Below are 12,755 nucleotides of genomic sequence, written 5' to 3' on the forward strand. Positions count from 1 at the left end.
TGGAACTGAGCAGTGCAGGAGAGGGGAAGGGAGTTGTGGTTTGAGTGCTGGATGGAGCTTGTGTTGGCTTCTCTTTCCAGCTGCCCTCAGGTCCCTGGTGCTGGTTAGGTCACTTCATCTATCACTTGCCTGACTTCTCTAGTTATAAAAGTGAGTTCACCTGTTGACGGCTACAAAATCAAGCTCCTCTTTGGCTCTGGGTTAAAGAGATTGTAAAAATTGTGTGGAAGGGTGTCTGAATCTCTGGTGCTTGTTCGGCTGTGCCTTCTCTCCCCATTGCATGACGGCTGGAAGGGCTTGAGTTTGAGGCATTATCAGCTAGAACTCCAATATAACTCAGAGTGTGTCTGTGCTGGTTCTCCTGAGCAGCTGTGTTACAAGGCTTATTATTATTATCTCTGTCTGGTCAATAAAGTTGGGGCAAGTGCTGAGAAAATAGCCAGCACTTACTTATGTTTTGTTAAGCTAGAGGAACAGACCTAATTTTGTTGGCAAGTGAGGCATTGATTTCAGTAATAGCTGCTTGTGTAGTTAAACAGATTTGTCTGGAATTGGCTGTTATATTTGCATTTCCAATGATACCTCGTTACCTGTGCTGCTTTCACTTTGGTTAGTGATCAGAGAAAGGTGCTCATGAGGTAGAGAAAGTAGGAGCCCATGCTCGATGGCTGTCCCAAAACAGGCTGGGCAGAATGCCTGTCTTCTAACAATTTTGTGCCTAGTGATACAGTTAAGCATTGCCACAGCTGTGTGAAATCTTCCTAGAGCATCTAACTGAGAAAGCTCCTATACGCCCCTGGTGATAACTTTGAAATGCTCTAGAAACTGGGCTCACATGGGAAAACAAAAACCTTGAGGAGAAAGGCATGAGAGCAAGGATGGTTACCTTGAGCTGGGAGAAGAAGATCAAAGTTATTAAATGATTGTCTGATCCCTGATAACGTTTGTGTGCTTGTTTTATACCTGGAATCCCAGTCTTAAATATCACAGCTTGAAGACACTTGTCAAGTTCAGGCTGATGAATTCTTTAAATGTGTCTTTAGTCATGAGGTGCAGACACTGCTTTAAAAGATGCTTTACTGGTGGAGTTGTGATGGGGATAGATCTGTAGTTGTAATTATGAGGGAACCCTGTAGCAGAGGTTAACCAAGCTCTTACTGCAGTCATGAGCCCTCAGAGTGCTGCTTTTCAAAAAGCGCTTTCAAAGTCTGAGACTATAATCCAGTCATTATAGTAACTCCTTAGGAAAATGCTAGAATATCCTGTGTGTTCATTTCTGATTTCAAAAGTATAGGTGGCTTATTGATGAGAATTTTCTTGGGATGCTTTTGGGCTACACTGGAAATAAGGGTATCTTCCCTTTTTGTTACTTGAGGAAAACTCGTATCTCTGAGATGATGAATTCCTAATGGTTTTTTCCCCTGCTTTTTAACAGGAACAGGAAGGTGGTCGATTACTCCCAGTTTCAGGAATCAGATGATGCTGGTAAATGACTTTTTTTTCTTAACAATATAATGTTCTTGGGCTAGAGCAGTTCATTTATTGCTGTGCATATTAATTGTTTTACTTCTAGTCACATCTGTAACTTAAATACTAAGGAGTTTCTGCTCTTCACAATCTCTGAAATGTTAAGTATTTGAAAATATAATGATTCTCGTATGGTTTGTATTAAACAAACAATGATGATAGAAATCTTATTATTTAATGCTTGTATTGTTGTAGTGCCTTGAGGCTGTTGGCAGTGACTATCTTCTTCCTTGGTCTATGTTATGTTCTGTGGCAGAATCTCTCTGATGCCACTTTTTTCTACAGAAAAATATGTTTTCAATTTATTTTAGTGGACTCCAGTTAATCCCACAGTGTCAGACATATTTGTGAAGTGCATCTAAAAAAAATATCTTTATGTTCTGTGTGAATTAATGCAATCTTTCTGGAAGCCATATGGAATATGTTTTGTGTTCTTAGAAAACAGACATTGCTATTTTTTGCTGAGTGAGGTTGCACTGGTAATTAATGGAAACAAGTATGCATAGTTCTTAATTGCAGTCCTGTTACACAATACCTTACACAACATGAGTCATAGTTGTAAAAAGTTACTCTGTAAACTACTATATAATGACACTTTTTCCTATCATAGGACAGTAAATACAGTGTTTGCTGTTAAAAGCATATAGAAACCTGTATGGATGGTAACTTGTAATAGATTTACATAATAACTATGTTCTGACTAGCTGCAAAATTAAGATGCTGTGTCCTCTTGTGGGGCTTTTTGTATGTTTCCTCATACTCTGGTGTCAGCCTGGGTTGTGTGCAGCATTTCTGTTGTGCAGAAGAAAAGGTAAATCACTAGTTTAAGACAGGACTTTGCTTCTATAAAGTTTTGGTTGAAGCTTTGTGATCTTTCTTTTTTTTGAAGGGCTTCTTTTTGATGTGCATGAAATGGTCAGTTTAAGTTAGAGCTGAGGAAGTCAGTTTGCTGGGAACTAGGAGTTTGATTCAAAACCATTTTGTACTGTCCCGTCCAGATGAAGATTATGGAAGAGATTCAGGTCCCCCATCCAAGAAAATCCGTTCGTCTCCCCGGGAGGCTAAAAATAAGAGGCGATCTGGGAAGAACTCTCAGGAGGACAGGTAAAAGAATCACTTCATCTCTTCAGAACATGTCTCTAAACCTTCTCCTGTTTGTGGGAAGCAGTATCTCCTACGAGGAGCAATTGTAAGTGGAATTGAAGGTCTGCAGTGTAAGATCTAGAGCTCTTAATCACAGAGCCTGCATAACCAACCTGGACACTGAGGTGGTTCTTTCTTATTCGAGTAGACAGAGAAATCATGTGTAAAGTACCTGTCACTAGTGTTTTGCCATCAGAATAGCTTTCCAGAGGTAGACAGTTGGAATGGGAAGGAATATGCTATGGATAACAAAAACTGGCAACTAGTAGAATTCTCCAGGTGAGTTAGTGGCAAGATGCACTTTTTCCTTGGGCTTTTCACTGCATCCCTCTGGTTACAGATGAATTGGGACAGCAGAGTGGCAGTTAGGAGCAGGGGCCATTTGTTAGTTTTGTGGTTCTTTGTTTCCTGTCTGGTCTGATTCAGAAACAATGTGTTGTGATAACTGAGCTGCTCCAGCAATGTGAAAGGACTCCCTGCTCTGTGATGCCCTACTGAGGGGTAAAAGTCTGTCCTGTAGAATGAAGGTTTCCCCCTTTTGACAGCAGCTCTAGTCAGCAAATGCTTGCCATAAGACTTGCTAAGTCAACTGGCTGCTTTCATAACAGACATCAACTTCAGGGATGGAGGTTCTGCCAGCTGGCTCATTTGACTAAGCCCAAGGTGTCTTTTTATTCTGTTAACTGTTTGCTGGAATTGGGGCTGGGGGTTGGATAAGAACACATTAGTACCTCGTTGATAGGGATGCCCTCTGATGAGGATTGAAACCACAAGAAGGCAGTGTTGAAACTCCACCAGAGATCAGGTATTTTTGGAGCTTGTAGACCAAATATGAGCTGGTTACCTGCCACACAGCAGTGTGTGCAGAATCAAGGAGTCCAAAGACAAGTGGTGACTATGAATCTATTCAGAATAATACTTTATTCCATGTATAGACTCAGGCATGTATTACCATACCAACCTTCAAATTTGTAGCTGTACAATGGAAGACATCTGGGGTATTGATATGTTTCAGAGTGAAGCAAATGGTTTATCTCAACCTTATTATTTCCTGGTTGGTTCACTTGATTCCATGAAAGTTTGTGACTCAAGAGTTTGAATGTTACCTTTCCAACCATGGTAACTACATATACAGCTGAGTAACCCTCAGGTATAATGTGGAAATGTCCAGGAAAAGTGCATATTCCCAGCCTAGAGATCAGTTTGCTTTCTGAAAATTGTATGTTCCATTCAGCAGGGACTGAATTTGGAGTTAAACCAGCAGTCAAACCCTGTATTTCTCTCATTTTCAGTGAGGATTCTGAAGAAAAAGATGTGAAGACTAAGAAAGATGATTCACACTCAGCAGGTAACTAACTACATTATACTGATAGTGTGTTTTCAAAATAAAGACCACTTTGTAAGAGTTACAGTAGTAGGATTTGACATAGGAAAGAAATTGTTCTGAGTAGAGAAGCATGTACTTTTCCCATGCACTTATTCTGAGCTGTTTGCTGCCTCTGCTGCTGTTACTTCTGGCCCTGATTTGGGATAACAGATATTTTTGTGTGTAACGTGATGCTGCCAGAAAATTTATTTTCACAGGTGGATACACGTTTGTTAAGCTCTTCCCTGTAGTTCTTGTCCATATCTCAGATGATACAAGACTTCATACCTTTTCCTTCCAGATGAAGATTTTGGCAGTGAAGATGATGACTTAGGAGCAGATGATGGCAAAGCTGACAGTGACTATGAGAGCTCTCAAAAAAGCAAAAAAGGAAAAAAGGCTAAACCAGAAAAGAATAAGAGGGCAGCCTCCAAATCCAGGAAAAGGCCTGCAGGTACAAAAGGGTTGCTGCTCTTTGCAGATATTGCACAGATCATTGTTGGGTGGTTACAGAAAAGTGCTTATTAGCTTGAATGTGACCGTGTCCTCCTCACAGCTCAGTTACTCAGCAAGTGTCCTGATTCTTTCTCATGAGTGACTTGACCTTTCTGTTGCCCACATGCTACTTCAGGACATCTTGTTGGTCTGTGCTCTGTGTCTTCATTATAACTTGGTGACTTTTGCTGCAGAGGACAGTGAGGATGAGAAGGAAGACCACAAAAGTGTGCGTCAGCAACGACAGGCAGCGTCCAAAGCAGCTTCTAAACAGCGAGAGATGCTCATGGATGATGTGGGCAGCGGGGAGGAAGAACAAGAGGATGATGAGGGACAGTTCCAGGAGAGTGAGTAAATGGGATTGTGAAAAGTTAAAATTACTGTCATGTGGATGTAGTATCAGACATGAGTTTAAGGGTCTGGCCAGACAGCGAAAGGCACGCAGTTTTATTTTTCTGACTCTGAGAGAGGACTTAAGTTGTCCTTCCTGGTAGCTTCCTTGAGACTGTGTATGTCTCCAACACACCACACTTACATTTGTCACATCTAAGATTTTTTTTAAATTGGCAGCAAAGATTTCTGAGTTATTATAAGCAGCCCTAAAGAGTTATTGTAAAGTTCTCAGGGCTTTTTGCTGCTTCTTGCTGTCCCATTGTTTTTGAGGCATTAGTGCTGTGAAAGTTCTTTGTCCATGGTTGACCCAAGTAGGGTGGTTTGTTTGGGAAGAGGAGATGGGTTCAGCTGGTAATGAACTGCAGTGAGTTCCTGAAACCCTGAGCTCAGACATGATTTCAGCATGGAATTAGAGCACCATTGAAAAGGTCGCCTCTCTCTGTCAAGAGAGTCTCTTTTCTTTTGAAATGGGTGACTTGGTAAGAAGATGGAGCGTATTTTGAGGACCTCAGAACACTTGACTGTTTCATCACACTAGAGCTTTGTCCCTACCAGGGTAAAATCTGCTGCTATGTTAGATTTCTTCAGCACAGATAGGTGGAAGCTTATGAGGTCACAGAGTACTGGTTTCCTGTCTCTTCAGTTGAAGATTACTCAACTGTGTCTTCTTCTCCCTCCTTTTTCCCCACAAACTTAAATTTCTTTGTGCTCTCAGCAGATTCAGGAAGCGATGAAGACTTCCTCATGGAAGATGATGATGACAGTGACTATGGCAGTTCAAAAAAGAAAAACAAAAAGGTCTCCAAGAAATCCAAGCCAGAGAGGAAAGAAAAGAAAATGCCGAAGCCCAGGCTAAAGGCTACAGGTGAGTCCATGACAAGTAAGTTCTGCAGTTTCCTGTAGAGGGGAGTAGTTTGGTTTTCTGCTCTGGAAGACTCAGGGGAAGCCTTAGGACCAGGAGGCATCCACATATCATATTGCAGGGCTCATTTATGTAACTTGCCATGATTTAAAGCAGCACTGTGAAATAAGGCAGCTTTAATTACTTAAGAGATTGAATTAGTATCTGCATCTTGTTGGCAAAAACTGCACAGATTGCAAAACGTTCCCTCTTCTGACGTTGTGTGTCACAGCCAGATGATACAATTTATGGTTCTGTTTGGGACTCATGGGCTTGGTGATGTTTTCAGGGTGGAAGAAGGCGGAGAAATCTGAACCAAACTAAAATGTGAGGCATTTCTGCAGGAAGTCTAAAATCATCATAGCAATGTGTGTACTGGTTTGACAAGAGGCCAGCTGTCAGTTTATGATATCATTTCAAGTAATTAGTTGAGGCTTGCAATTAAATAGTAATAAAATCTTGTTATCTAACTTTTAAGCTCAGCTTTACTAATATGGAGTGCAAAAGCCACCACGTGTGTGGTATGGTCAGAGTAAAATGAAATCAGCTACTGAAGTGTCTTGTAAATCCTGTTGGTATAAAACTATATATGACTTTTTTTGTCTCTGCTGATCATCAATTCTATAAGCTTTTTCTTTTTCCAGTGACCCCCAGTCCAGTGAAAGGCAAAGGGAAGGCAGGTCGCCCCACAGCTTCCAAGGCAACAAAAGAAAAGACCCCATCCCCCAAAGAAGAGGATGAAGAGCCTGAAAGTCCCCCAGAAAAGAAAAAATCAGCCAGCCCTCCACCAGAGAAGTCAGGGGATGAGGGTTCTGAAGATGAAGCACCCTCTGGTGAAGATTAAATGGCAGTTGAGGAAATCTTTGTTTAAAAAAAAAAAAGAAAAAAAAAAAAAAGAAAAAAAGGAAAAGAAAACATACGTAGGGGTAGAACACGGTTTTGGCTGTGGCTTGACTCATGGGCTTTGAATGCTGTCTTTACTTTCAGCTGTTTAATACAGTGTATCCTTTTTTTAATAAGAGGAAACCCTTATACAGTAATATTTTGAAGTCAGTGTTCTCTGTTGGCCATTCTGTTCTCCCTCCCCCACTCGATCTGAAAGCCATTTGAGACAAATTAACAGACCATTGAAATCTATATTTTTTTCAAGGGGTACTGCAGTTGTGAAGCAATAAGGTTTGAGACTGATAACGTGGAAACCAAGGTTACAAATAATTAAGTAGAATAGATAACCCAGTGCTCGTAAGAGTTCTTGAAAGCTATTATTCTGTATTTGAATATGTGAAAAAACTGAACCTGTGCTTTAACAGACTTTTGTTGATACAAATTCACACTCAGAAAAAATGTAGTTGAGAGAATTCCAAGTGAGGAAGAGGAAACACGGGGAGGAAACCTGTGTTTCTTGGATTCAGGCACGTTTTTCATGGAAAGGAATCAAGAGACTTGTAGATGGTTCCTCTGCCTTTTATTTAGGAAGGACCCTCCAATTAGGATGCGAGATCTTTTGTCTTTGCTGGATAGAACACTATTCTGCTTGAGGCAAATTGCAGTTCCTTCTATACAAATTCAACCTACAAGCTTCTCACATCCATTAACTCCACTGTATTTCTTCCAAGGTTCGCTCTAGTTGGGCAGAATAGGTAAGAGAGATTTAAAACCATGGTTTCCATTTGGTGTTGTGGAAAATGTCTTTTAAAAGTTTTTCCAAGTCAAAAACAAACAGGTAGTGTAGAAGTTAAATTCTTTAGCTTTTGGGGCAAGGGTTGTCCCTTTAGAAACGTGAGGCAAAGGATTCCTGTAATGCTCTGGTCAGTCTCGGATCCCATGAGTCATGCTGAAGTGTTTCTCTTCTCTCCCTCCATCTGTTCTCCAAGGCTCTGTGGTCATAGCTCTGGTGGTCACACCTCTCAGCCTCTCCAGCTGCAGTGTGGGACAGCAGCAGGCTCCATCACCCCGATACCACTTCCATCTCTTCATCCTTCCATCCCGCAGCGTGGGAGGCTTTGCTCACCCATCAGCATATCTGCTTCTAACTGCTGGTCATCATTCTACTCCCTGAACCTCGGGAGTGCTGAGCAGGGGCCAGTACCAAAGGATGGAGCTGGGAGGAAGTGGAATTTGGAAGCAGTGTAGCAGGGCTATAGTTTTGTAATAAAATCAGGATGTCCCTCTAAATGCAAGACACTTGAGATGTGTGTGGTGGCATTTTAATGTGTTTTTATCCAAGCAGCCATATCCTTTTTTTAAAATTGATGCAAGCCTTTGTTTTCCAACCCTGATGCAGAGGTTGCTGCCATGTTTGTTGGTGGAAATCCTGAGAACTGGACCTGCCATTTTTCTTTCCATTTTTTTTTTTTCTTAAACCCTTTGTGCTTTCTGTGTGTTGCTCACAGTTAAGCTTTGCATCTCTTTTTATTTTTTTTTCACACAACTACACATTTTGTAACCAGCCTCTTGAAGGTAACATAAGGCAGCTAATAAGGTGGATTTCTGGTGCACATGCTACCAGGTTTTTAATCCTGTTTGGATTTTAGAGAGCTTTTAGATGTGATACACTAATATGACCAGGAAGGACACTTGGCTGAATGACACAGGGAGCCTGAAGATACTGAGCACAGTGTGGAGCCTAAAATGTGGAATGGAATATTAATATAAACAGCCGAGTGATTGTCTTGTGTGATTCATAGCCATGGATTATATTGAGGCTGGTAAATTACTTTACCTTGGCTTATAAAAATTTTAAGTTCTCTAACATTCTTTACTATAATGAAACTACTGTTGCCGTTACAATAAAGATGATCGGTGTTTCCATTGTAAATCTTTTTTTTTTTTTAAGTGGTTTAATTTTGCAGAACAGTTTTAAGGCTGGAGTGAAGTATCAGTCTTGAAAAAGAAGCAAAAGTAATCCCCTCTCCTCTCCCACACCTCTTCCCTCCCACCTTCCAGATCTCTGGAAGCGCAATGTCTCATGCCTTCCTTCTGCTCCTAGCCCAGTGCTTCTTGGGCAATAGGGGAAAATAAATGGCCAGGTTTTAAAAAGCATTTGGATTAAATTTGGGGGTAGGATAAACTTTCCTGAGTATCTGGCCCACATATTTGTTCCCCTTCAGACCAGACTGTTTCAAGTTATTCTTACCTACTGTTTTGGCTTGGTTTTTTTGTATTAATTGTACAAGGATTACTGAAATGTCAAATACCTCTAACTGATCTGGTCAAACAGCTGTTTCTTTACCCACTAGACCAGATTTTTTTTCTGAAGAGTGTATTTTGTAAGTTCCACTTAAATCTATTTTTGGGGTTTTTTTCTAACACGGTTACCTGAAGTTAAGGCTGTGAAAAATGTTTCTGTTGTTCTCAGTTCAGGTTTTGGACTGGATTACTTCATGCCTGGCAGTTTTGGCCCTTTATCTTACAAAACTCTTCTGTTTTCTCATATGTTTCATCTCATGGCTGTTACAGGCTGCATGATGCTTACTGAGTTTGTCACAACTCAAAACACTATGTAAATCCTGTACTACTTCTGGGGTTTTGTAACTTTTTCTATATCTGCCTGTTGTGCTGACTGGTGCAAACACTAAGCCCCCTCTTGGTCATTCTGTTACAAATACAGCTGTTTGCATTCTTACAGATCAAAGAAAATTGTGAAGGTTAATACATTTATTTTTGGGGTTTTTTTAGTACACAACATTTTTCAGTACTGGCAGACTTAACCTTTTTAAATGTCCTTTTTTATTAATTTGTATTAAGCATTCTGATTTCTTGAAGGAAAGCTGTAAAATGCCTTTCTTGAGGAGCATGAAGAGTTCTTCATGGAGTAGAAAGTTTCATTGACAGAAGGTGGCTTTGAAAATACTGTCTTCTGTTACACAGCTGTCATTTTGGAGCCTTTGCAGAGAGGTAAATGGATTTATTCCAAAATTCACTTAATCTAGTGCCCTGCCCTGGTCTTACTTTTAAAATGGTATCTCATAACTAACTTCCATTATATAACCTTTCATACATTCTGTTTTTGAATCCTCACCACATTGTTTCACAGTTCATTGCCAATAGTCCTGCCTCTTAACTGGCCACAAGGCTTCAGCAGTACAAATTGGCAATTCCAGTTGGAATTTCATGCTACAGGTTATTTGCTTCCGTTTCTGTTGGATCAGCATGAGAACGTCAAACATGCCAAGCTCCTCAATGGGTTTCAGAATGGATTGTGGGTGAGAGCAAGACATAGAAACGGGGCAGCCAAGAAGCTTCTGATTTTGTTGTTTTAACATCATCAAAGCAGCAGAGTGTGGGGAGAGAAGCAGCTCATCCTGGGTGGCTTCTCCTAGGGAACCTCACGGATGCAGGGAACGGTTGGGAGCATGCTCAGCCCCTGGGCCAGCACTACCAGGGCAGTGGCAGAAGATGTGCTTGAATTCCTTTTTTTCTTTTTTTTCTTTTTTTAAATCTTCCCCTCCATGGTCACAAAGGTACAATAGACACTGAGGCACCCATGTTAAGGAGGGAGGGAAGTAAACTGTAACATGCTGGAAGCTTTTGAGCTGTAGAAACTGGTGCTTTGCTTTATGTAATTTGTTTGTGAAGTGTTTATTTTTATAACAGATCATATTGTTGAACACATGGTTCTCAAAAAACTATGAACTGATCCATGAGTTTAATATTTGAGAAGTGGATGTTCATCTGTTGGGGGAGGCAGGATATGAAAATGTGAGCAGATGGATATTTAAAGGGGTGCTGTCACCAAACCCGTGGTGTGCAGGATTTGTTCCTTTGGGAGATTCACATCGATGTGTGGAAATCATGTATTCTGTACGGATGTGATCAAACAAAGTGTTCCCTGAACTTTTGAGTATTTTCCTACAGTTTTGGGAGGTTCAAATACAAGTTCTGCTAACGAAACTAGGAAGCAAAACTTACCTGTTCCGTTCTTGCTGTCCAGGGTGACTTTTTCAAAGCACTCTGAGGAATACCCGAGCTCTGAAAGGTGACAGTGTCCTTTCGAGACCTCCCCAAACCTTCTGTACCCTCATTCTAGACTTCCCACTTCAGTAGATGACTGGCATTTGAATGTCTTTTCCTTGAACTCTTTCTATTAAAAAAAAAAAACGAAACAGGAATATTTCTCAGTCTAGTCAAGTTCTCACCATGTGCTGACTGTGTATCAACCACTAGTGGAGATGACTCTAGACTGCCTGCCCCCTCCAGCGCGGTGAACCGAGTGGGTCCATCGGTCTGCGCATGCTCAGTGTGACTGCAAACCACCATTGTGCATATGCTTTGTATATTGGGGCAAGGGTTTTTTATATATATATTTTGGGAGGGGTAGTGGGTGGGATGGAGAAATACTCAATCAGCTTAAGCCAGAATAATGTGTGTAAAAGCCCCTGAAGTATTTTGTGTGTGAGTGCGCGGGTGTGAGTGCGCGCATGGGAGTGTCTGACATCTTATTCCCTTTGTGTTCTGAAGATTTGTGAGTTTTACTTTTCCCCCCCTGCCCCCTCCTGCAGAAGCAATTGTTACAAAAAAAAAAATATTGTAAATAAGAGCTACATAATTTTTGTTTAACCATGAACATCATGTCACAGCAAACCCTGAATAATCACTTTGAAGGTAGCGGAGGAGACTCCAGGTGTCGGGCCTTTGGCTGTCAGCAAGGCATCATTATATGATATGCAATTAATATTTGTCTTGAGTATTTGCAATCCCCTGATGAGCTTTTTCTAAAAATCAGGCTCTTTGCAGTTCTCCTACCCATCCCTTTTCAATTTTTTTTTTTTTTTAATCTCAAGAGCAGACCAAGGGGCAGCTGCAAAGTGCTCAGTGCTGCTGGCTGGCAGCTCTTGCAATACCTTGACAATACTGAGATCTACCACATGGTACTAGGAGTTAAGTCTGAATGTAACATTAATGCTTTATTTAAAATAAAAACACTTTTTTTTTTAAGGGGTTGAAGTGAACATGACTGTTGACCATGTTCGTGAGTTTATAGATGCAACATTCACTGGTAGAATTGTGTGATGGTCTTTTGTGCTACTTAATTTTACATATTCCAGTCTCTATGTACCTGCAAAGAAAGAAAGAAAGAGAGAAAAAAAAAAAAATAACAAAACCCTGCTTTGCTTTTATTGAAGGGTTCCCAGGACTGCATACCTGCTCCTGAGCTCTGTTTTAAGTATGTGTATCCTTCGCTTGTATTTTGTATTAAAGAAAAAAGACAAGGAAAAAGAACCCTTTATTGTTCAGCATGTTGAAATTGTGTCCCCTCTTTTATTTTTCCTCCTTTTTGGAATATATTAAGCAACTCATTCTTCTGTATCTTTTATTTTCTTTTGTAAACTTTTTGGTTTTGTTTAAAAATGGCTTTATAAAAGGGCTTTTATAACCCATAAACATGACTTGTGTTATTTTTCTGCTCTTCAAAGGTGTTTCTTCAGCGGTTGCTTTTTATTTTGTGACTGTTGGCGAGATGCACAAACGTGTTAATCTCTCACAGTGCCTGATAGTTTGAGGGTTCATTCATTTGCAGAGCTGGTGCTTTCTCCGAGGAGGGTAAGTCAGGTTTTGGCTGGAGCAGTTTGGCACATCGTGACCCTCCTGTGAGTCGAGGGGAAGATTTAGAGAATTGAGTCGTGTTGGCCGGAACAAACACAGCCCTGGGCTTCACAGGCTCTTCCACCGGAGCTGTGAGTTGAGGTTTTCAGGTTCAATTTCGTTGTTTCAGGTTCCCAGGCTCAAAAAACAATTGCAAGGAATGGATGTATGAGGTGAAGACAAAACCTCTCATCTGTCACACCCGCCTCACGAGAGACCCGTTGCTTTCAACGACCCGTGCGGCCATCAGATGCGAGGGGACACCTGCTCCTGGGCAGGGCTGAGGGGCCCGGGTGCCGGTCCCGTTCCCGCTCTGCGCTGTTCCCGAACCCGCCGGTGCTCCCG

At 41.1% G+C, this 12,755-nt stretch overlaps 1 protein-coding gene across 1 annotated transcript; it reads left to right on the forward strand.

Annotated features, from left to right (window-relative positions):
- The first annotated feature begins 633 nt into the window (after nucleotides 1-633).
- On the forward strand, nucleotides 634-7,109 carry NUCKS1 (nuclear casein kinase and cyclin-dependent kinase substrate 1). Its single transcript, XM_009997526.1, has 8 exons — nucleotides 634-638; nucleotides 1,436-1,485; nucleotides 2,526-2,631; nucleotides 3,963-4,018; nucleotides 4,338-4,490; nucleotides 4,726-4,878; nucleotides 5,643-5,789; nucleotides 6,470-7,109. Exons 1-8 carry the CDS (start codon nucleotides 634-636, stop codon nucleotides 6,667-6,669), a joined length of 870 nt encoding a protein of 289 aa, XP_009995828.1. The 3' UTR covers nucleotides 6,670-7,109.
- Nucleotides 7,110-12,755: the final 5,646 nt, after the last annotated feature.

Source organism: Chaetura pelagica, unplaced genomic scaffold, assembly GCF_000747805.2.
Source record: "Chaetura pelagica isolate M959 unplaced genomic scaffold, ChaPel_1.0 scaffold215, whole genome shotgun sequence".
Taxonomy (NCBI): domain Eukaryota; kingdom Metazoa; phylum Chordata; class Aves; order Apodiformes; family Apodidae; genus Chaetura; species Chaetura pelagica.